The sequence below is a fragment of the Rhineura floridana genome, chromosome 4, assembly GCF_030035675.1.
Source record: "Rhineura floridana isolate rRhiFlo1 chromosome 4, rRhiFlo1.hap2, whole genome shotgun sequence".
Taxonomy (NCBI): Eukaryota; Metazoa; Chordata; class Lepidosauria; order Squamata; family Rhineuridae; genus Rhineura; species Rhineura floridana.
The window spans coordinates 195,818,576-195,839,991 of NC_084483.1; the positions used below are offsets into that span (position 1 = coordinate 195,818,576).

The window sequence follows — 21,416 nt, forward strand, 5'->3', positions numbered from 1 at the left end:
TATTTGTGGCACACCTAGCCACCTCTTGGCTACGGCACACCGTTTGAGAATCACTGCTATATGGCATTATAATAATATAATAATAAATAATAATAATAAATTTAATTTCTGTGTCGCGTATCTGGCCAAAGGCCACTCTAGGCGACGTACAAAACAGTTAAAACACAATGAGATAAAATACAATAATACAGTAAAAAACAGTATGAGAATAATACAGCAGCAACAATATTAAAACAGGGTAGGAGGCATTTCAGTCGCAGTAATTAACCCTCCCCGGAGATCCCAAAGGCCTGTTGAAAGAGCCAGGTCTTTAAGGCTTTACGGAATACATTTAGGGAAGAGGCGTGCCGGAGATCTTGTGGGAGGGAGTTCCAGAGAGTGGGGGCCGCCACTGAGAATGCCCTCTCTCTTGTACCCGCCAATCTAGCTGTTTTTGTCAGCGGGATTGAGAGAAGGCCTTGAGTGGCTGATCTTGTCGGGCGGCATAATTGGTGGCGTTGAAGGCGCTCCATAAGATAAACTGGGCCGAGACCGTATAGGGATTTAAAGGTTAATACCAACACCTTGAATTGGGCCCGGAAAACAACTGGAAGCCAGTGTAGATCGAACAACACTGGTGTGATGTGATCCCGGCGGCGACTATTCGTAAGTAGTCGAGCCGCCGCATTTTGTATAAGTTGTAATTTCCGGACCGTTTTCAAGGGTAACCCCACGTAGAGCGCATTACAGTAGTCCAAACGAGAGGTGACCAGGGCGTGTACTACCAGGGGGAGCTGATGAGCAGGAAGGTAGGGTTGCAGCCTTTGTATGAGGTGTAGTTGATACCAGGCTGCCCGGCTCACCGCCGAAATCTGAGCCTCCATGGACAGCCTGGAGTCAAGTACAACCCCAAGGCTGCGGACCTGGTCCTTCAGGGGTAAACTCACCCCATTGAACTTCATGTCAACATCTCCCAACCTTCTTTTGTCCCCCACAAGTAGCACCTCGGTCTTATCGGGGTTCAGCTTCAGCTTGTTCCTTCCCATCCATCCACTCACGGATTCCAGGCACTTGGACAAGGTCTCCACAGCCAACTCTGGTGAAGATTTAAATGAAAGATAGAGCTGAGTGTCATCTGCATATTGGTGACACTGCAGCCCAAATCTCCTGATGATTGTCCCCAGCGGCTTCATATAAATATTAAATAGCATGGGAGAGAGGATAGAGCCCTGTGGCACACCACAATTGAGAGGCCAAGGGTCTGAAACCTCCTCCCCCAATGCTACTTGTTGGTACCTATCGGAGAGAAAGGAACGGAACCATTGTAATACAGTGCCTCCAGTTCCCAATCCCTCCAGGCGATGTAAAAGGATACTGTGGTCGACAGTATCAAAAGCCGCTGAGAGATCGTCTAAAGCCAAGGACGCCTTCCAGGGTTTTACAATCCAGAATTTAGATATCACTAAGCCATTTCCAATGCTGCGTTTCCCCAATTTACAATTCCACTTAACCATTCATATATTACACATTGTTGTTGTTGTTGTTATTACCACCACCTGAAAGATTGTCTTACCCCTTTTATATCCAGTCAGTCACTGCGCTCTGCAGGTGAGGGCCTTCTGCAGATACCATCTTATCAGGAGGTCCATTCTGCACAACACAGGAAACGGACCTTTAGTGTGGCAGCACCTACCCTTTGGAATTCCCTCCCCTTAAATATTAGACAAGCACCATCTCTGTTATCTTTTCGGTACCTACTGAAGACCTTCCTCTTTCAACAAGCCTTTTAAGCAGAGACTTTATCCCAGTCTGATTCTGTGCTGGAATTCGTTTTTAAGATGTTTTTAAACCTTTTTTAAAAAGAAGTTTTAAAAAATGTTTTGTTTTAACATGTTTTAAAGTCTTTTGTTTTTAAGATGTTTTAGAGTGTTTTTGTTTGCCGCCCTAGGCTCCTTCTAGGAGGAGTGAAATGGAAATGGACTGCCTTCAAGTCAATTCTGACTTACAGGCGACCCTATGAATAAGGTTTTCATGGTAAGTGGTATTCAGAGAGGGTTTACCATTGCCTCTCTCTGAGGCTGAGAGGCAGTGACTGGCCCAAGTTCACCCAGTGAGCTTCATGGCTGTGTGGGGATTCGAGCCCTGGTCTCCCAGGTCGTAGTCCAACACCTTAACCACTACACCACACTGGCTCTAGGAGGAGTGACAGGGTATAAATTTAATAAATAAACAAATAAATATTATTGATTTACCACTTATGCGAAAAGAGCTTCTAAGCAGTTTACAACATATAATCAATCATAAAATACATACATAATTAAAGCACGCAATTGCAATTCAATCAGAACATTACAATATCATTAATTAAAATAGACAATAACAGTTAAAAACAAATAAGTTAATAAAATCAGAAGAGAAATTGTTGCAAAACCAGCATCCTCTATCCATCAAAAGCCCCTTTTAGAGGGTCATGGGGGGGGGGCTCCTGAACAGTAGGGGCTATGTTGTATCGAACTGCAGTTGGGAGAGAATCACTTGAAATTGCTTGCTGCTATGGTGACATGCTGAAGATAGATCAGTAGATCAGTGGCAAGCTATGGTTTGCTACCAAGATGCTTCCTGGTTTGTTTGTTTGTTATTCTTTATTTCACAAACTAAAGGGGAAAAAACACAAGTTTAAACAGAAGGGGAAGTTTCCTTAAAGTACAAGAGAGAGAAAGAGAGAGAGAGATACTGGAGTTCAGTTGTTCTTATACTCACAGTAATAAAGCATAAATGTGCTAAATGCTCTTTGTTGGACACTGAAAAGGAAAAAAACTGAAAATATTTTTACATAAACTTGTACATTGGGTTCATTGGGTCACAATCAGGTCTTATTCCACATAAACCACACTCCAGGAAACTGTAAGAACAAGGCTGTGAGCAAACTAGTCGCCTACAACAAAACGTTTCCATTGGCCAATCAGTTGCAAAATCTTTTGAAGCTGAATTTAAAATTAAAATATAATTTAATTTTAAAAAATTGCACTCGAGCAAACTTAATGTTATACTTACCTTATAAGATGGCTGATTGGAACCATTGAAGTTGTAGGGAATGTGGATACATGAGAGGAGAGTATACCTATGCATCCCTTTTCACCTATATTAATATCTGTTCCACTGCTTAACCACATAGGGACATAGGAAGCTGCCTTATACTGAGTCAGACCATTGCTCCATCTAGCTCAGTAGTGCCTGCACTGACTGGCAGCAGCTCTCCAGGATTTCAGACAAGGTAGATAGTTTGGTAGACAGTGCTGGGAAGGAGTCAGTGGTCGTGGTGCACGTTGGCACCAACGACATGGGGAAATGCAGCCGTGAGGTCCTGGAAGCAAAATTTAGGTTGCTAGGTAGGATGCTGAAAGCCAGGACCTCCAAGGTGGCTTTCTCTGAAATGCTACCGGTTCCACGCTCAGGACCAGCCAGACAGGCCCAGCTTCGCAGTCTCAATGCGTGGATGAGACGATGGTGTCGGGTGGAAGGGTTTGGATTTGTTAGGCACTGGGGAACATTTTGGGACAAGCCGGGCCTGTACCAGACTGCTGGCACTTAAAATTAAAAAGGTGGCAGAGCAGCTTTTAAACTGACTGAGGGGGGAAACCTGACAGGAGCTGAGAAAGGTCCGGTTCGGAATAAACCTCCCCCCTGGGATAAAAACCAAAGAAATGATGAAATTTTAAAAGGGGTAGGCCTAGAAGTAGGCATTGTGAGAGCAGGGGCACAGGATATAAATTCAGAAGAGCAAAATTACCACAGGCCTAACCGCAAGTGCCAAAGACACTTGAAGAGAGACACTGCTTACAAGTGCCTGTACGCTAATGCTAGGAGCCTGCGAACCAAGATGGGAGAACTGCAGTGCTTGGTCTTAGAGGAGAGCATTGATATAGTGAGCATAACGGAGACCTGGTGGAATGGAGAAAACCAGTGGGATACGGTTATCCCTGGATATAAACTATATCGGAAGGACAGGGAAGGACGTATTGGTGGCGGAGTCGCTCTATACGTGAAAGAAGGCATTGAATCCAGCAAGCTCGAAACCCCCAAAGAGGCAGACTCCTCCACAGAATCATTGTGGGTGGTGATACCGTGCCCCAGGAGGGACTTAATACTGGGAATGATCTATCGTCCCCCTGATCAAAATGCTCAGGGAGACCTTGAGATGAGATGAAATTGAGGAAGCATCCAAACTAGGAAATGTGGTAGTAATGGGTGACTTCAACTACCCGGACATAGACTGGCTGCATATGTGTTCCAGTCATGACAAAGAAGCAAAGTTTCTAGATATTCTAAATGACTATTCCCTAGACCAGTTGGTCATGGAACCGACCAGAGGGATGGCAACCCTGGACTTAATCCTCAGTGGGGACCGGGACCTGGTGCGAGATGTAAGTGTTGTTGAACCGATTGGGAGCAGTGACCACAGTGCTATTAAATTAAACATACATGTAAATGGCCAATTGCCACGAAAATCCAACACGGTCACATTTGACTTCAAAAGAGGAAACTTCACAAAAATGAGGGGATTGGTAAAAAGAAAGCTGAAAAACAAAGTCCAGAGGGTCACATCACTCGAAAATGCTTGGAAGTTGTTTAAAAACGCTATATTAGAAGCTCAACTGGAGTGCATACCACAGATCAGAAAAGGTACCGCCAGGGCCAAGAAGATGCCAGCATGGTTAACGAGCAAAGTCAAGGAAGCTCTTAGAGGCAAAAAGTCTTCCTTCAAAAAATGGAAGTTTTGTCCGAATGAAGAAAATAAAATAGAACACAAACTCTGGCAAAAGAAATGCAAGAAGACAATAAGGGATGCTAAAAAAGAATTTGAGGAGCACATTGCTAAGAACATAAAAACCAACAACAAAAAATTCTATAAATACATTCAAAGCAGGAGACCATCTAGGGAGGCGATTGGACCCTTGGATGATAAGGGAGTCAAAGGTGTACTAAAGAACGATAAGGAGATTGCAGAGAAGCTAAATGAATTCTTTGCATCTGTCTTCACAGTGGAAGATATAGGGCAGATCCCTGAACCTGAACTAACATTTGCAGGAAGGGATTCTGAGGAACTGAGACAAATAGTGGTAACGAGAGAGGAAGTTCTAAGCTTAATGGACAATATAAAAACTGACAAATCACCGGGCCCGGATGGCATCCACCCGAGAGTTCTCAAAGAACTCAAAGGTGAAATTGCTGATCTGCTAACTAAAATATGTAGCTCGTCCCTTGGGTCCTCCTCCGTGCCTGAGAACTGGAAAGTGGCAAATGTAACGCCAATCTTCAAAAAGGGATCCAGAGGGGATCCCGGAAATTACAGGCCAGTTAGCTTAACTTCTGTCCCTGGAAAACTGGTAGAAAGTATTATTAAAGCTAGATTAACTAAGCACATAGAAGAACAAGCCTTGCTGAAGCAGAGCCAGCATGGCTTCTGCAAGGGAAAGTCCTGTCTCAGTAACCTATTAGAATTCTTTGAGAGTGTCAACAAGCATATAGATAGAGGTGATCCAGTGGACATAGTGTACTTAGACTTTCAAAAAGCGTTTGACAAGGTACCTCACCAAAGACTTCTGAGGAAGCTTAGCAGTCATGGAATAAGAGGAGAGGTCCTCTTGTGGATAAGGAATTGGTTAAGAAGCAGAAAGCAGAGAGTAGGAATAAACGGACAGTTCTCCCAATGGAGGGCTGTAGAAAGTGGAGTCCCTCAAGGATCGGTATTGGGACCTGTACTTTTCAACTTGTTCATTAATGACCTAGAATTAGGAGTGAGCAGTGAAGTGGCCAAGTTTGCTGACGACATTAAATTGTTCAGGGTTGTTAAAACAAAAAGGGATTGCGAAGAGCTCCAAAAAGACCTCTCCAAACTGAGTGAATGGGCAGAAAAATGGCAAATGCAATTCAATATAAACAAGTGTAAAATTATGCATATTGGAGCAAAAAATCTGAATTTCACATATACGCTCATGGGGTCTGAACCGACCAGGAGAGAGACCTCGGGGTTGTAGTGGACAGCACGATGAAAATGTCGATCCAGTGTGCGGCAGCTGTGAAAAAGGCAAATTCCATGCTAGCGATAATTAGGAAAGGTATTGAAAATAAAACAGCCGATATCATAATGCCGTTGTATAAATCTATGGTGCGGCCGCATTTGGAATACTGTGTACAGTTCTGGTCGCCTCATCTCAGAAAGGATATTATAGAGTTGGAAAAGGTTCAGAAGAGGGCAACCAGAATGATCAAGGGGATGGAGCGACTCCCTTACGAGGAAAGGTTGCAGCATTTGGGGCTTTTTAGTTTAGAGAAAAGGCGGGTCAGAGGAGACATGATAGAAGTGTATAAAATTATGCATGGCCTTGAGAAAGTGGATAGAGAAAAGTTCTTCTCCCTCTCTCATAATACTAGAACTCGTGGACATTCAAAGAAGCTGAATGTTGGAAGATTCAGGACAGACAAAAGGAAGTACTTCTTTACTCAGCGCATAGTTAAACTCTGGAATTTGCTCCCACAAGATGCAGTAATGGCCACCAGCTTGGATGGCTTTAAAAGAAGATTAGACAAATTCATGGAGGACAGGGCTATCAATGGCTACTAGCCGTGATGGCTGTGCTGTGCCACCCTAGTCAGAGGCAGCATGCTTCTGAAAACCAGTTTCCGGAAGCCTCAGGAGGGGAGAGTGTTCTTGCACTCGGGTCCTGCTTGCAGGCTTCCCCCAGGCACCTGGTTGGCCACTGTGAGAACAGGATGCTGGACTAGATGGGCCACTGGCGTGATCCAGCAGGCTCTTCTTATGTTCTTATGTTCTGTCCAGCCCTACCTGGAGTTGCCGGGGATTGAACCAGGGACCTTCTCTGCTACTGAGCTGTGGCTCTTTACCGATTCAGCAGAACTCATCTGTATTAATTCTTAAAGACATTTCATTGCACAGCCTCTTAGTTGTTGTCCAAATCCAAAAGTATGTTAGGAAAGTGAAGGAAAATCGCTGTCATACTACAAAGGAGAAATGAGCAGGTTTTAAGTCGAGAGGTTAGTCCCTAAGGGTCAATTGGCCAGATAATTTGAAAGGCACAAGGGAGTATTTTCCTATTTGAGAAGTGGAAACAAATCCAGTCAGCATGAAAAGGCTACAGCACTTTGGGTTCCTTCCGCTCCCAAACAGTAACGCAAACACGAGGCGCAGTTATATAAAACTGCACTTTAAAACTGCTCAGTCCTTTAACAATAATTTCTTTATAATTCCTCGAAGCCCCAAAGGTCAGCTCACATAAACAGATTCTCTCTGTTGAGTTTGCCCGTTATTGAACCAAGAGGGGAAGATTAGAAGGAATTTAGGTTGCCTTGCTTTATGTGTGTCCAGCACATAACTGAAATTCTTAAACAAACATAAACACAGTGAGCAGAGGAAGCCAGTTTGCATTCCTCACTGTCCAACCTCCTCATCCCATTTCCTTGGTTTAGTAGTCTTATTTAAAGGACCGAAAGAGGAGGAACTGTGTTTATTATTATTTATATCAGTGAATATCGTGCTGTAAGTCTGTGGAGTATGTTGTTATTAATCCAATAACAGAGGAAGCAATTAAATCTTAAAACCTTCAGCTCCAGGCTTAACTTGCTATGCATCCGCTGGACCATAATAGATCTCAAGATTCAAAAGCAACCCATTCTTTTGTACATGAATATATGTTGTTTTGAAAATCAAGTCCCCATTGTCACTTCATTGCCAGAAGCTAATATCTAGGGTTGAAACAGAGCATAGACAGGGGGATCAGATGCTATAATGTAGAGTACAGAGCTCCTGTTAGGTGTTAATAGAGGCTTGCAAATAAGTTCCACAAAAGTTACTAGTCTGGTTTTTAAATATAACTAGGCTAGTTAACAGCCATAGCCTGTATTTCTGTACTGGCTGTGAAGGAAGGGGAGTCCTCCTTCTTCACAAGCAGGATAAAAACAAAACAACCTGGCAGAGAGGAGGGATGGAACAAACCATCCCTCTTCTGCTGGCCTGGTCACTCACCTGCATACAAATCCAAATCGCCCATGGTGACCAGGCAAGTTTACAAATATGCTGTTTTTGTAAAGATCTCTACCTTCAGGAAACATTTTCTACATCAGCGACTCTACCACAGAAGCCCTGCACATTGTAGAAGATTCCACGATGTGTTCTAGGATGCAGATTTATTTATTTATTTATATTCCGCCCTTCCTTCCAGCAGGCGCCCAGGGCAGCAAACAAAAGCACTAAAAACGCTTTAAACATCATAAAAACAGACTTTAAAATACATTAAAACGAACATCTTTAAAAACATTTTTTTAAAAAGGTTTAAAAACATTCCAACACGGATGCAGGCTGGGATAAGGTCTCAACTTAAAAGGCTTGTTGAAAGAGGAAGGTCTTCAATAGGTGCCGGTCTAATATTTAAGGGGAGGGAATTCCACAGGGTAGCTGCCACCACACTAAAGGTCTGTTTCCTATGTTGTGCAGAACGAACCTCCTGATAAGATGGTATCTGCAGGAGGTCCTCACTTGCAGAGTGTAACGATTGACTGGGTATATAAGGAGTAAGACGGTCTTTCAGGTATCCTGGTCCTGAGCTGTATAGGGCTTTGTACCCCAAAACTAGAACCTTGAACTTAGCCTAGTAGCAAATGGGCAGCCAGTGCAATTCTTTCAGCAGTGGGGTGACATGTTGGAGATACCCTGCCCCACTGATCAGTTGAGTAGTCGCATTTTGCACCAGCTGCAGCTTCTGGACCCACCTCAAGGGCAGTACCACGTAGAGCGCATTACAGTAATCCAGCCTGGAGGTTACCAGTGCGTGGATAACAGTGGTCAGGCTATCCCTGTCCAGAAACGGTCACAGCTCACTTACCAGCTTCAGCTGGTAAAAGGCACTCCTAGCCACTGAGGTCACCTGGGCCTCTAGCAACAAAGATGGATCCAGAAGCACCCCAAGACTATGAACTTGCTCTTTCAGAGGGAGTACAACCCCATCCAAAGCAGGCAACTGACCAATTATCTCAACTCGGGAACCACCAACCCACAGCGCCTCTGTCTTGCTAGGATTCAGACTCAGTTTATTGGCCCTCATCCAGCCCACTACCAAGTCCAGGCAGCGGTCCAGGGCTTGCACAGCCTCTCCTGATTCAGGTGTTACAGAGAAATAGAGCTGGGTATGGTCAGCATACTGCTGGTACCTTGCCCCAAATCTCCTGACAACCACTTCCAAGGGCTTCATATAGATGTTAAACAGCATGGGGGACAAGATGGTACTCTGTGGTACCCCACAGCACAACTGCCAGAGGGCCGAAAGACAATCACCCAATGCTATTCTCTGAAAACAACCTCGAAGATAGGATTGGAACCACTGTAAAACAGTGCCTCCAATACCCATCTCACCAAGTCGGCCCAGAAGGATACCATGGTCAATGGTATCAAAAGCCGCTGAGAGATCAAGTAAGAGTAACAGGGGCGCACTCCCCCTGTCCTTCTCCCGATAAAGATCATCCATCAGGGTGACCAAGGCCGATTCAGTCCCATAACCAGGCCTGAACCCAGACTGGAATGGGTTAAGATAATCTGTTTCATCCAAGAGTATTTGCAATTGCTGCGCCACAATCCTCTCAATTGCCTTCCCTAAGAAGGGGGTATTTGCGACCAGTCGGTAATTGTCGCAAAGCAATGGGTCCAAGGTGGGCTTTTTCAGGAGTTGTCAGATCACTGCCTCTTTCAGGGCTCTATATAGAGTCCAGGCTCCAGATAGGCTGAGGTATCATTGTGAAAGATCACCAACACTTCCCTGTTGCTGCACATTAATTGTGGTCAAGCTGTCCGTCAGGAAAACCTGTACGTTGTTATGGATCTTCTAATTGAAGAAACCATCATAAATTTCCAAGGAATACTCAGGTATTCCCTGGAACAGAGGAAGTTGCTTTATACTGAGTCAGACCATTGGTCCATCTAGTTCAGTATTGACTGCACTGACTGGCAGCGGCTCTTCAGGATTCTGGACTAGGTACATTCCTGGCCCTACCTGGAGAGGCCAAGCTTTCAATTTGGGACTTTCTTCATTCAAAGCAGGTGCTCTGCCACTCACCTGGATAAAGAAAATCCCTGGTGTTAGAGATGGAATTTTGGCCGGCAGCTTGCAGTGCTTCAGCACAACAAGCAACATTCTGCACTTGCCCAAATTCATTCTTCTACCCAACTATTAAAGGTATAGACATCCTATCCTCTGTTACATGTGGTCACTGTAAGTCTGCCTTCCCCAACTGGGTGCCCTCCAGATGGACTGCAGCTCCCATCAGCCCCAGCTATCATGGCCAATTGTCAGGGATTATGGGAGCTGTAGTCCACAATATCTGAAGGATGCTGGGCTGGTGAAGGGTGTTCTAGAAGTAAATGGTGTCCATTGCAAAATTATTCATACTTGCTCTAGTGCTGAAGGATTGAGCATTGATAGGAGAGCTTATAGTATTGATAGGAGAACTTTCCACTGTCTTTGCTTCTAAGTATCTTTCTGGTGAGATTCTATCCACATTTACTTCCACAGGTCTCCATATTTCCCAGTGAGCTGAAGATGAAAATTAGGGGTCTTGATTAACCTGATTAAACCATTTTGAAGTAGCTGAACTTAAGTCCATAAAGTGTTGTTGTTGTTTTTTCACGGTGCAAAAAGTAAGGCTAGATGTGCACAGCTAACCATTGAGCAGTTATTTTTTAGTCCTGCTTCATTTTTTAAAAAAACCCACTGTTGTGCAACCATGCTCAAAAACAGTGATTACCAGTGGCAGTCATTGCAATGGTTCTTAGTTATGCTGGAGGTCAAAATTAATCTCCTCTCCCTCTTGCCACAAATCAGCTGATAGGCAACAGAGTGAGATTCCTCCAACCCACAGGTCTTAATTACCATCAACTCTGTTCTGACAGTGATAATTAAGCTTTGTTGGCTCTGCAGACAGTTACTTTCCAAACTAGCTGAAAAACAACTAGTCTGTCATGGTTTCATTCTATTCTCCACATCAGGCTGCGTCTCCCAAGAGAGGTTCCCAAGAAGGGTTTGGTCTTAGCCTATGGCTTCCTTCCCCAACATGGTGCCCAACAAATGGTTTGGACTACAACTCCCATTAGCCCCTGCCGGCATGGCCAATGGTCAGGGGTGATGGGATTTGTAGTCCAAAACAACTGGAGGGGACCAGGTTGGGGCAAGGCTGTATTTACACGAAACATTTAGGTATCAAGAACTGTGGCTTATTTTAGTCCTGGCTCACAAGGAAGGTGGTGGAACAGTTGGGAATGGTTTTGGTTTTGGTTTTTTAAAACAAACAAATAAATAAATCTGGTTTTCATGTTGGATGGTAAGCCGCTTTGAACTTTTGGATGGAAGGTTCAGAAATGTTTGCAGTGAATGCATCCAAAACAGGAAGGTGAGAAGCGTGCAACCTTCACTAGGCTGTGAGTTCCACTGTTACCAGTCAGCCCAAGAAAAGGTGGCAATGAGGAGGGAAATGATTTTTCTTCACATTCTTTCTGCTCTGATTGGAAAGGGAATGGCAGACTGTAGGAACCCTTTTCAGCTATTATGCTCCTCATGCAATGAGGGGAAGAGTGGGAATAAGCATGCTAGTACTGCCTCCTCTGTTGCATCACCATGTCTGTCTCTGGCTACATTCACACCATACATTTATTCCACTATTATTATTCCACTTGAAACAGTCATGGCTTCCCCCAAAGAATCTTGGGAAGCATAGTTTGTGAAGAGTTGTTTGGAGACTCCGATTCTCCTCCAAGAGCTACAATTCCCTGAGTGGTTTAACAATCCCATTTCCCAGGGAACTCTGGGAATTGCAGGTCTGTGAAGTGAACAGGGGGCTCCTAACAACTCTCAGCACCCTTCACAAACTACACTTCACAGGATTCTTTGGGGGAAGCCATGACTGTTTCAAGTGGAATAATAGTGGAATAAATGTACAGTGTGACTGCACCCTCCGACACCCTTCATGCATTATTTATTTATTTATTAGATTTATATCCCCCCCACCTCCCAGTAGGAGCCCAGGGTGGCAAACATAAGCACTAAAAACACTCTAAAACATCATGTGTTGGAGGGCGAACATCGGCAGTGGGAAGTCTTCTCCACCCTGGTAGGCTTACCCACATTGTTTGGAATTGTGTTCATCAACCTTGGGTTCCCAGATGTTATTGGACTACAACTCTCACCATCCCTGACCATTGGCTAAGCTTGATGGGGATGATGGGAGTTGTAGTCCAACAACATCTGGAGACTCAAGGTGGAGAACACTTATTTAGGCTGTCTGATTGTCCAAGATTCTCAATTGGTGGAGAACCTGCACAAGTAGAGGAGGCTCCCCACTGGAGACACTGGCTGCATACTCACTTTACACTAGTGGTTCCCAAACTTTGCCCCATGGACCATTTGGACATTGCTAAGGGTTGGCAGACCACTTAATGATTTGTCTGCCTTTTGTAGCAATTGTAAGGTGCTGTGCTAGATGCGGTATGATTTTCTTGTGTATTTTTCTTGCTTTTATTTCTCATTTTATTTAAGCCTCAGGAGGGGAGAGTGTTCTTGCACTCAGGTCCTGCTTGTGGGCTTCCCCCAGGCACCTGGTTGGCCACTGTGAGAACAGGGTGCTGGACTAGATGGGCCACTGGCCTGATCCAGCAGGCTCTTCTTACATTCTTACATTATTATTTGTTATTATTTATTAAATTTATATCCCGCCCTTCCTCCCGAAGAAGCCCATGGTGGCAAACACAATGACAACAAAACATTTTAACCACCACCACCACCACAATCTTGGATTTTACTGTATCACAATTCCATAGAATGCGATATACAGTACGATGAAAAATAAGAAAAAGTAAGAAATAAAAGAAACAATAAAAATAGAATTCAAAATCAATGTGAATATTTAATATGCTGTGTCTGCCTTTCACAGCTTCTGTTCTTCACAGACATGCCATGGACCACCAGAATGAAGCTTATGGACCACTGGGGGTCCACGGACCACAGTTTGGGAACCCCTCATTTAAAGCACATGACTCCCCCCCAAAGAATCCTGGAAACTGCAGTTTGTTCATGGTGCTGGGAATCATAGTTCTTTGAGGAGTAAGCTGTATTTCCCAGAATTCTTTGGGGGAAGTCATGTGCTTTAAATATATAATGTGTACGCAGCCATTTAGCTCTCTCCCCCCCCCCAGTTACATCTGTGGAGCTGTTAAAGAGACAGGATAATTTTCTGGGTCCCGTTACCAATATCTAGTAAAACAAATGAGGTCTGTTCTCTGAATGCTCTTGATCCAAATGGATCCCTGCTATTCTACCCCCAAAGTAAGCATTGTGACAAGTTGCAGCAATACGAAGTGAAACTTCTTACTTCCGAGCCGCTGGTGTCAGAAAAGGGTGACCATAGCAAAATACTAATGTTTAAGCCAGATGTTGACACCAAGTTTCCCTGGGATACATACCACAGCTGTCTCAGCTTCTGCTTTTCGCTGCAGCTCTTTCAGTTACTAGTTAAATCACATTTACTGAATGAAAAGCGAAGGAAATGCTGCATGAAAATCGTGACCACAGAGGCAGTGAGCGGGGTGCGGGGGGGAGGTCTCAAGGGCACCATACTGTGCCCTGGCCTGGGATTGGCTGGCCTTCTGAAAGGGAGAAGAGCCTGGGAGCTACGGGGTGAGGACCTGGTGGAGCAAGACAGACCCTAGCAGCATTTGGCAAGGATCAGAGAATGTCACCTGGCAGGAAACGGAAGGGGCAGAGCCTGGAGCCTGATGGGCATAGCACATAGCAGAAATTATTAAGCCAGGCACAGGATGGGGAGCTGCCTTTGCTCTGGCCTTTCATCTCCTCCTCAGGGTCTCCAGGGAAGATGCAAACCCTGAAACTTTGGGTCCAACCTTGAGATATGTTAACCTTACTGAATGAAGAGGTGCCTTTATATACTGGAAATCCCATTCCCATAGTGCCGGGGTGGGGATCAGCAGTCCTCAGCCTAATTTCTTGCAGTTCCTTTCACGTGTGTGTGTGTGGGGAGCCCAGAGGGAGAGGAAAGCAAGTGGGAGGAAATTGGGGAGGGGTGGGTGGGTGGGGGAGCCAAAATGGATGTAGCAGTAGAAAGAGGAGTGGGGAAGCCACCCGCAAGCAATCAGTTCAGATATCTTGCAAGAACCATCTGCCGCTCCCCTACTGGGTGGGGAGGGAAAGAAGGAAGGGGATGGCAGAAAATGTTGGGTGAGGAAAAAGGGTAGCTCCACCCAGTTTTGGACCTTGGCTCCACCCACTGTTGGCTTCAGCCCCACCCACCGTTGGCATGTGGCCCCTGACAGATTACCCCTAAGGGAGTGCAGCCCTCAAGAGAAGCCCCTGCCAAAGTGGGGCTGTTGTGGCATTCAGAGCCCTTCCACTTGTAAACTCCAGTGGACCTGGAAGCTCTTCCAGAATTGTGCAGGGAGCAAATATGTTTTAATATTTTTCCTCCTTCTTGGTTCATTTGTGGCGATCAAGACAGAATTTTTCTTGATGGCTCCTGAGCCAGATGTGCCTTCCAGGAAGTTTCAACACCTTGAGTGATAAGAAAGCCAAGAAACAGAGCAGAAATAGGAAAGTAGAATCATAGAATAGTAGAGTTGGAAGGGGCCTATAAGGCCATCAAGTCCAACCCCCTGCTCAATGCAGGAATCCAAATCAAAGCATTCCCAACAGATGGCTGACACAGAAGACAATGCCTGTGTTTGGATCAGGGCTCCAAGGGCCAAATTCCCTTCTGGGCAACCTTACGAGGGCTGCATGCCAGTGATGGGCAGGTGCAGAGGCAAAAGTGGGCAGAGCAGTAAATATAAATTTTATCTATGTACGATAGATGGGCTTGTTTCTGTGCACAATCACACACCCTTCTCCACCCAGGGAAGCAAGATGCATTGTGAAGAGTTCAAGGACACGTCTCAGCTAGGCAAAATCTCAAGGGGTGGGCTGATGAGGGTTCTTAGGGCCAAACGGAGAGGTCTGGAGGGCCGCATTCAGCCCCTGGGGCTGAGGTTCCCTACCATGACCTATATGATCTGTGTCAGAAGCTGGAACCAGAGTTGCTAGGGATGTATCGTTATGGATAATCATGACTCATTCTGTGGGTTAGACTAGATGAACTCTGGGAAATGTTTTAGCTCTGGTGTTCCTTTAGAACAAATCCATGAATTTCAATTAACTACAGTGTTGTAAAGTACTATCGTTCTGGAGACAGCTTGGTCTCTGACTGTCCACCCCCCCTCCTTTTTGTTTTCATTTTTACGAGCTACACACTGAGCTCTTTAGTGCTGCAACTTGACAAATGCTTATAATGTGGTTTTTGTACAATTTGCATTTTGTTTCAAATGTTTTGCTCTAACCTTGCTGAATTATTGGCTCCTTTCTTCTTCCTTTATGGAAGGCAGCTGGAACGAATTTCTTCTTCCTAACATCTATCTTATTTTTTAAAAAAGGACCCCGAAAGAAGTTGTAAAGTTCCCTTCTCATAAAGCCTCCTCAATCAGTTGTTGCTGCAACTCTGACTGGCCCTTTTAAAAAGAGGTTTACATGTTGGCAGCCAGTGTTCCCTGGACTCTTTCCTGGACTCTTCCCAGTCCTCATTACTGCCTACAGGCAAAGCATTATTTGCTTGTTTAGCACTTTCCCACTTCTGCAAGGAATGTGAGTACAGGAACACAAGAATAGGGGTGTTCCAGTTAAACTTAACTAGCATCATGTGCACTCCGTATTTTAACTTCCTACTTTAGGCAAGCCAGGGAACAAAGTCTCTGGCTTGGCATGTGTGCATGGAGAGTGCGTGCTACAAACTTTGTGGAACAGTAGAGCCTAAGTAAGACCTCTAGGCCCATTGAGATCTAGGTCCTTGCACTGTGGAATGTATTTGTTGAACAGAGTCTGCATGCAAGTTTGCATCAAATATCCTGCTTGATATCTGATGCAACCTTGCCTGTGTGTTTGGTTCACCTTACTAATTATTCCAGTTGCAAATGATTTCCAGTTTCACGCACACATGTAAGTATACATCAGATATCCAGCTTCATATCTGATATAAACTTGCATGTGTGTTCTGGTTCACTTTACTAATTATTCCAATTGTAAACACGATGCATCAGCTTAACATCTGATGCAAACTTGCATATGTGTTTGGTTTGCGTTAGTCGCTGTTCCAACTGCAAATTCTGGATTTTTGCTGAAATGTTTGGGTGGTAGAAGAGGCATTTTAAAAAAGCAGTAAGAGAGCAATCCCAAGCTCAGAGGCAAGGGGAGTGCTGAGCAGGGGCAGAGAGGTATGTACCCCAAACTCATTGAAATTAATGGGCGTGACCAAGTTAGGTCCATTAATTGCAGTGGGTCTACTTTGAGTAGAACTTAGTAGGCTATAACCGATTGTTCCCATCCATCTTTGTCTTATGCAGTGAAAAGTTCTGTTTACCTGATGGGTTTACTAACCATCAAGGGCTTCCCGCTGCACTTCAGTGGAGAGGAGCATCTGACAACAGGCACTGCTCTGCACGTGCAGAACAGTCGATTGAAATGAATGGGAAATCCTCTGTGTGTAGAAACTCTGTGCATGCCTCACAAGCATCCACTCAGTTCTTGAATAGGACTTGTAGCTTTACCAGCTGGAACACTAAAAATGGTCATTTAGAATGGTGTACCTGTTACTACCTTTTCAACCAATGCTTCATTTCCCTATTTGTTTATTTTTAATGTTATCCGCAGCCAAAGCCAACAAAGGGAAGGATGCGCATCCATTGCTTGGAAAACGTTGACAAAGCCCTCCAGTTCCTGAAAGAGCAGCGAGTGCATCTTGAAAACATGGGGTCCCATGATATCGTAGACGGGAATCACAGATTAACTCTTGGCCTTATTTGGACTATTATATTGAGATTCCAGGTAAATACGAGATTGCCTTTGGCTTTGTGCCCACGTGTCCGTACAACTAGGATTGCTCTTTCTCAGCTTCCTGGATCCTCAATCTTAGGTGAATTGCCTTACAGCCAAACTGCACATTATACTAAACACATAGTGAGTTGGTACGGTTTTGGCCCTGTACATTTAAAGCAGTATCACAATACTTTAAACAGACCTGGCTTCCCCCAAAGAATCCTGGGAACCGTAGTTTGTTACGTGTGCTGAGAGTTGTTAGAAGATCCCTATTCCTCTCACAGAGCTGCAATTCTCAGAGTTCCCAGGGAAGAGAGATTGGCTGTTAAACCATTCTGGGAATTGGAGCTCTGTGAAGGGAATAGGGGCCTCCTAAGAACTCTCAGCACCCTTAACAAACTTGAGTTCCCAGGATTCTTTGGAGGGGAGGCCATGACTGTTTACAGTGGGATAATTCTGCTTTACATGTCTGGTGCAGATGTGCCCTTTGTTTTGGTTTAATTAATTCCTGGTGCTGGAGGTAATTCTTACTTTGAACGTGGGGAGGGAAAGCTTATCTCTTCATTCTCAAGCTGCAGTTGGAATGAAAATGGTCCCCACCCTTTCCATGGCTAGGACTAGGAGCCATAGGGGAAAGTTGTCATTGGCACCAATGGAAGGAGGAAAAACTTCTGTTCTGACTGGGGGAAATGAAGAGACAAGCCTGCCCATGTGCTGATTGTTTCTGCTGCTGCTTCCATTAGTAATTGTTCTTCAGTGATTTGTTATATGTTTTTAAAGGACTGTGTTATTTTATGGATTTTTATCTGTTTGTCTTCTTGTAAGCCACCCTGTGGCTTGGGCAAAGCAAGGCATGCAAATAAAAAATAGGTTTCCAGTAAGAACAACACCCCCACATCTGTAATTAATTAAAGGAAAGGCAAAGATGTAGTCACAAGCTATACATTCAGCATTATTTATTTATTAAATTTGTAACCCACCCTTCCTCCCAGAAGGAGCCCAGGGCGGCAGACAAGCAGTAAAACACTAAAAACACCTATAAAATACCTTAGAAACAAAGCATCTTAAAAAAAAAATCTTTAAAACATCCTAAAAAGCAATTCCCACACAGATGCAGACTGGGATAACAGGCCTCTGGTTGAAAGAGAAGGTCTTCAGTAGGTGCCGAAAAGATTACAGAGATGGTGCCTGTCTAGTACTTAAAGGGAGGGAATTCCTGAGGGTCAGTGCCACTACACTAAAGGCCTGATTCCTTTGTTGCATGAAACAGACCTCCTGGGTATATAAGGGATGAGATGACATTTCAGGTATCTTTCAGCATTATGTGCTACAGTAGCATGTTAGGGTGGTGGGGAGAGACAGCAGCGTGGCCCTCCTGGCAGCTCTGCTGTGCTCATGGTGATGGAGGAGGGTGAGGCAGCAGCAAGGACAAGGGAGGTCCAGGCTGGCAGTGGCAGCCCCGCAGGTGTGCATGCCACACTAGAGCTCCCCTGATCTCATGCATGCCTCGCCCTCCTTCCTCTGCCAAGTGCAGGGCTGCTGGGAGGAGGGCTCTTTCTTCACACCTTCCCCCACCCATGCATCACTGCTTATGACATGCGTTCAGCTCTCTGGCAGGAGCAGAAGCAGCTCAGCGGGTCAAGCAGAGCCACTATGCTAGCTTCCTGGAAGGTGGCTCACTCCTCCAAACCGGGAGGGGAAGGGATGTCCTCCTCACCCCTCTCCCGGTAAGCGAGAGCGACCCGCTTGCTGGGAAGCTGGCATGATAGCTCTGCCCCACTTGGCAAGCCACTTCAGGGCAGGAGTCTGAAATATATATACAGTCTTCCCCTTTAGAGAATTTTCTCTAACCTCCCTCTGTGGGTTAAGTCTAGGAACATTTATTCTCAGCACTTCATTTCATAATTATGTACATCGGGACTACGATTTACTCTGGAACGAAGACCATAGTTTACTGTGATTTACCATGGAATCAAGGCTTTAAACCTCAGGGAGTTTATAGGCACAAACCAAAGTTCAGGGCTTTAAAGTCATGTTGAAATCCATGGGACTTGGGTACTTTGTCTGGGCTGGATCACTCCCAATCTTTGCAAAACATGCTCCTGTAGAACTGGAGGTAGGCAGCTCTCTTCTTCTTCACAATGTTATTTTGCACATATACTGGGAGAAAACCCTTCAGATCAGAGAAATTGGGAATTCTAGGCACACTTGCTTTAAACGTGTTTACGTGCGTGTGTGTGCTGGTTATTAGTTTCCCATAGTGACATTGTCCTCTCAGAAGCATGGAGGCTGTATAAAACAAAGGGGCTGAGAAATTGACAAATGCATTGCTGTTCATGCTGATGCGTGGCATTCCAGATCCAGGATATCAGTGTTGAAACGGAAGACAACAAGGAGAAGAAATCTGCAAAAGATGCGCTGCTGTTGTGGTGCCAGATGAAGACAGCTGGGTGAGTTTGAATGAAATGGTTATGTAGACACCCCTTGCAACGTATTATGGGAGCTTTCCCCAGCCTGGTGCCCTCTGGATGTTTTGCGCTACAACTTCCATCAGCCCCACCCTAGAGGCAGTGAATACCACCCTTTCTTCTTCAGGGTAGCATCATAGCTTCTGGTGTTCTGCCAGCAATATGTGCTGGCACAGGAACTTTGGGGATACTGTGGCTCATATCAACGCTATTGCACTGGTAACAGCCGCCATCGCCAGATATGGAACTGAGGGGGTGCCTGCTTTGCAGAAGTTGTGTGTTTAAAGTGGCTGTCTCCCCAGAAGCCTCTGTGTGGTAGAGCACATGTTTCGTATGCAAAAGGTCTTAGGTTCAATCCCTGGCCTCTCCAGGTAGGGATGGGAGAAACACCTGCCTGAGATCCTGGAGAACTGCTGCTTGTCAGTGTCAAGAATACTGGGCTAGACAGATGAACGGTCTGGACTCAATATAAGGCAGGTTCCTGTGTTCCTCTGAGACGGAACAGATGATTTGAGGCATCCACTTCCATTTTGGAACCTTGACGCTGGAAGCCCAGATTTCTTAGCTGGGGTCTGGTAGACTCTCATGTGGTAAACTCTGTGGGACCTGGACATGTGCATTTCCCTTTAATAATGCTAAGAGTAACCTCTTAGTCGCGTTATCTCTATTTTGTTTAGCCCATCCCACTATGATCCATATTATTTTATGTTTTGCATTAGTTTCCTCTGGTCTGTATGTGCGATTTTCTTAATAAAGGTTAAAGATTAAAAAAAAATGCTAAGAGTAAGCCCTGCCCTATGCTGCCCCAGGGAGGCACCCTGACCTCGGCTTCCAGATTATCTCTGTGTGAGTAATGCTAGCAGGGATCATCTATCCCATTGAAGGGAGCTGCAGTTTACATTTGTTGCTCTGCCCACTCTTGCCTTTGGCCTAGCCCACCTTTGCCATATGGCCCTCAGAAGGTTGTCCAGAAGGGAATGTGGCCCTTGAGCTGAAAAAGATTCCCCATCCCTGTTCTAGAACGTTCTTCCATCTCCTTGCTTCCTGTTTTGGCATGGATTGGCCAACCCGCTGGGCTGCCCAAGTGGGGCATCTTGCCAGAGGCTTAGGCTTCCCATTTGCTTGCATCCTCGCCTGCCATGCTGTCACCTGAAGGGCTCCCTTTCCTTGACAGATTCCTTCTCCTGCCCTCCCCTACCAGCTGCAGTGACGCTGCGCTTTTTAATTTTAATTTATTTATTTGCAAAACTTTCTATACCGCCAACATGAAGGGAAAAAAAATCATTGCAGTAAACGGCATAAAAATCAACAATAAAATTACATTCATAAAACAAGTACAAAATACATCACAGTTCAGTAGATCAGCTTAATACATCAATATAGTTGGATCGCTCCTCAGGGAAAGCCTGGGTGAGCAGATGAGTTTTAAGCAGGCCTCTACATGCCAATAGTCTATGTACCTGCCTGATGCTCATTGGAAGCATATTCCAAAAGATCCTGGTTTGTCTCATGTGTTTGTTCGTTCATATTTTATTAGATTTCTTACCTGCCCTTCACTACAAGATCTCAGGACAGGTTACAGTCATAAAATAGACAATTATAAAACAAAACAGCTACAATCGTACAGCTGCAAAAGAACTGCAAAAACCATTAAGAACAGTCCCATATATAAAAACAATACCAATATTAAAAAACAATTCCACCTATAAAAACAGTTACAATACAGATGCAGGTTGAGATGGTCTTAGTGGACATAAGACTTGGGAGCCTACAGCCCTACTTAGGAGTCTATCTCGGGGATCGAAGTGACTGGACAGGTTATATACTTTATGGTAAGGCTTTTTCCCTCCTGATACCCGATTGGGCTTCAGAGGATCTCCCTCTTAATAATAGTTCCATTTCCCCAACAGTCAATGTCAGTTATCTGTTCCATACCTGAATCTCCCACTGTTTTTTTTTTTAATGTTGTTTAAGTGGAGTTGCCGGTGGGTTATATGGC

At 44.8% G+C, this 21,416-nt stretch overlaps 1 protein-coding gene across 2 annotated transcripts in view; it reads left to right on the forward strand.

Annotated features, from left to right (window-relative positions):
* SPTBN1 (spectrin beta, non-erythrocytic 1) overlaps positions 1 to 21,416 on the forward strand; it is a 262,112-nt gene that overhangs the window by 158,741 nt on the left and 81,955 nt on the right. For both annotated transcript variants that reach the window (XM_061625724.1, XM_061625725.1), the window contains 2 exons: positions 16,785 to 16,958; positions 19,308 to 19,399. In XM_061625724.1, coding sequence (XP_061481708.1) covers positions 16,785 to 16,958; positions 19,308 to 19,399 — 266 coding nt within the window. The remainder of the gene's footprint in view (positions 1 to 16,784; positions 16,959 to 19,307; positions 19,400 to 21,416) is intronic.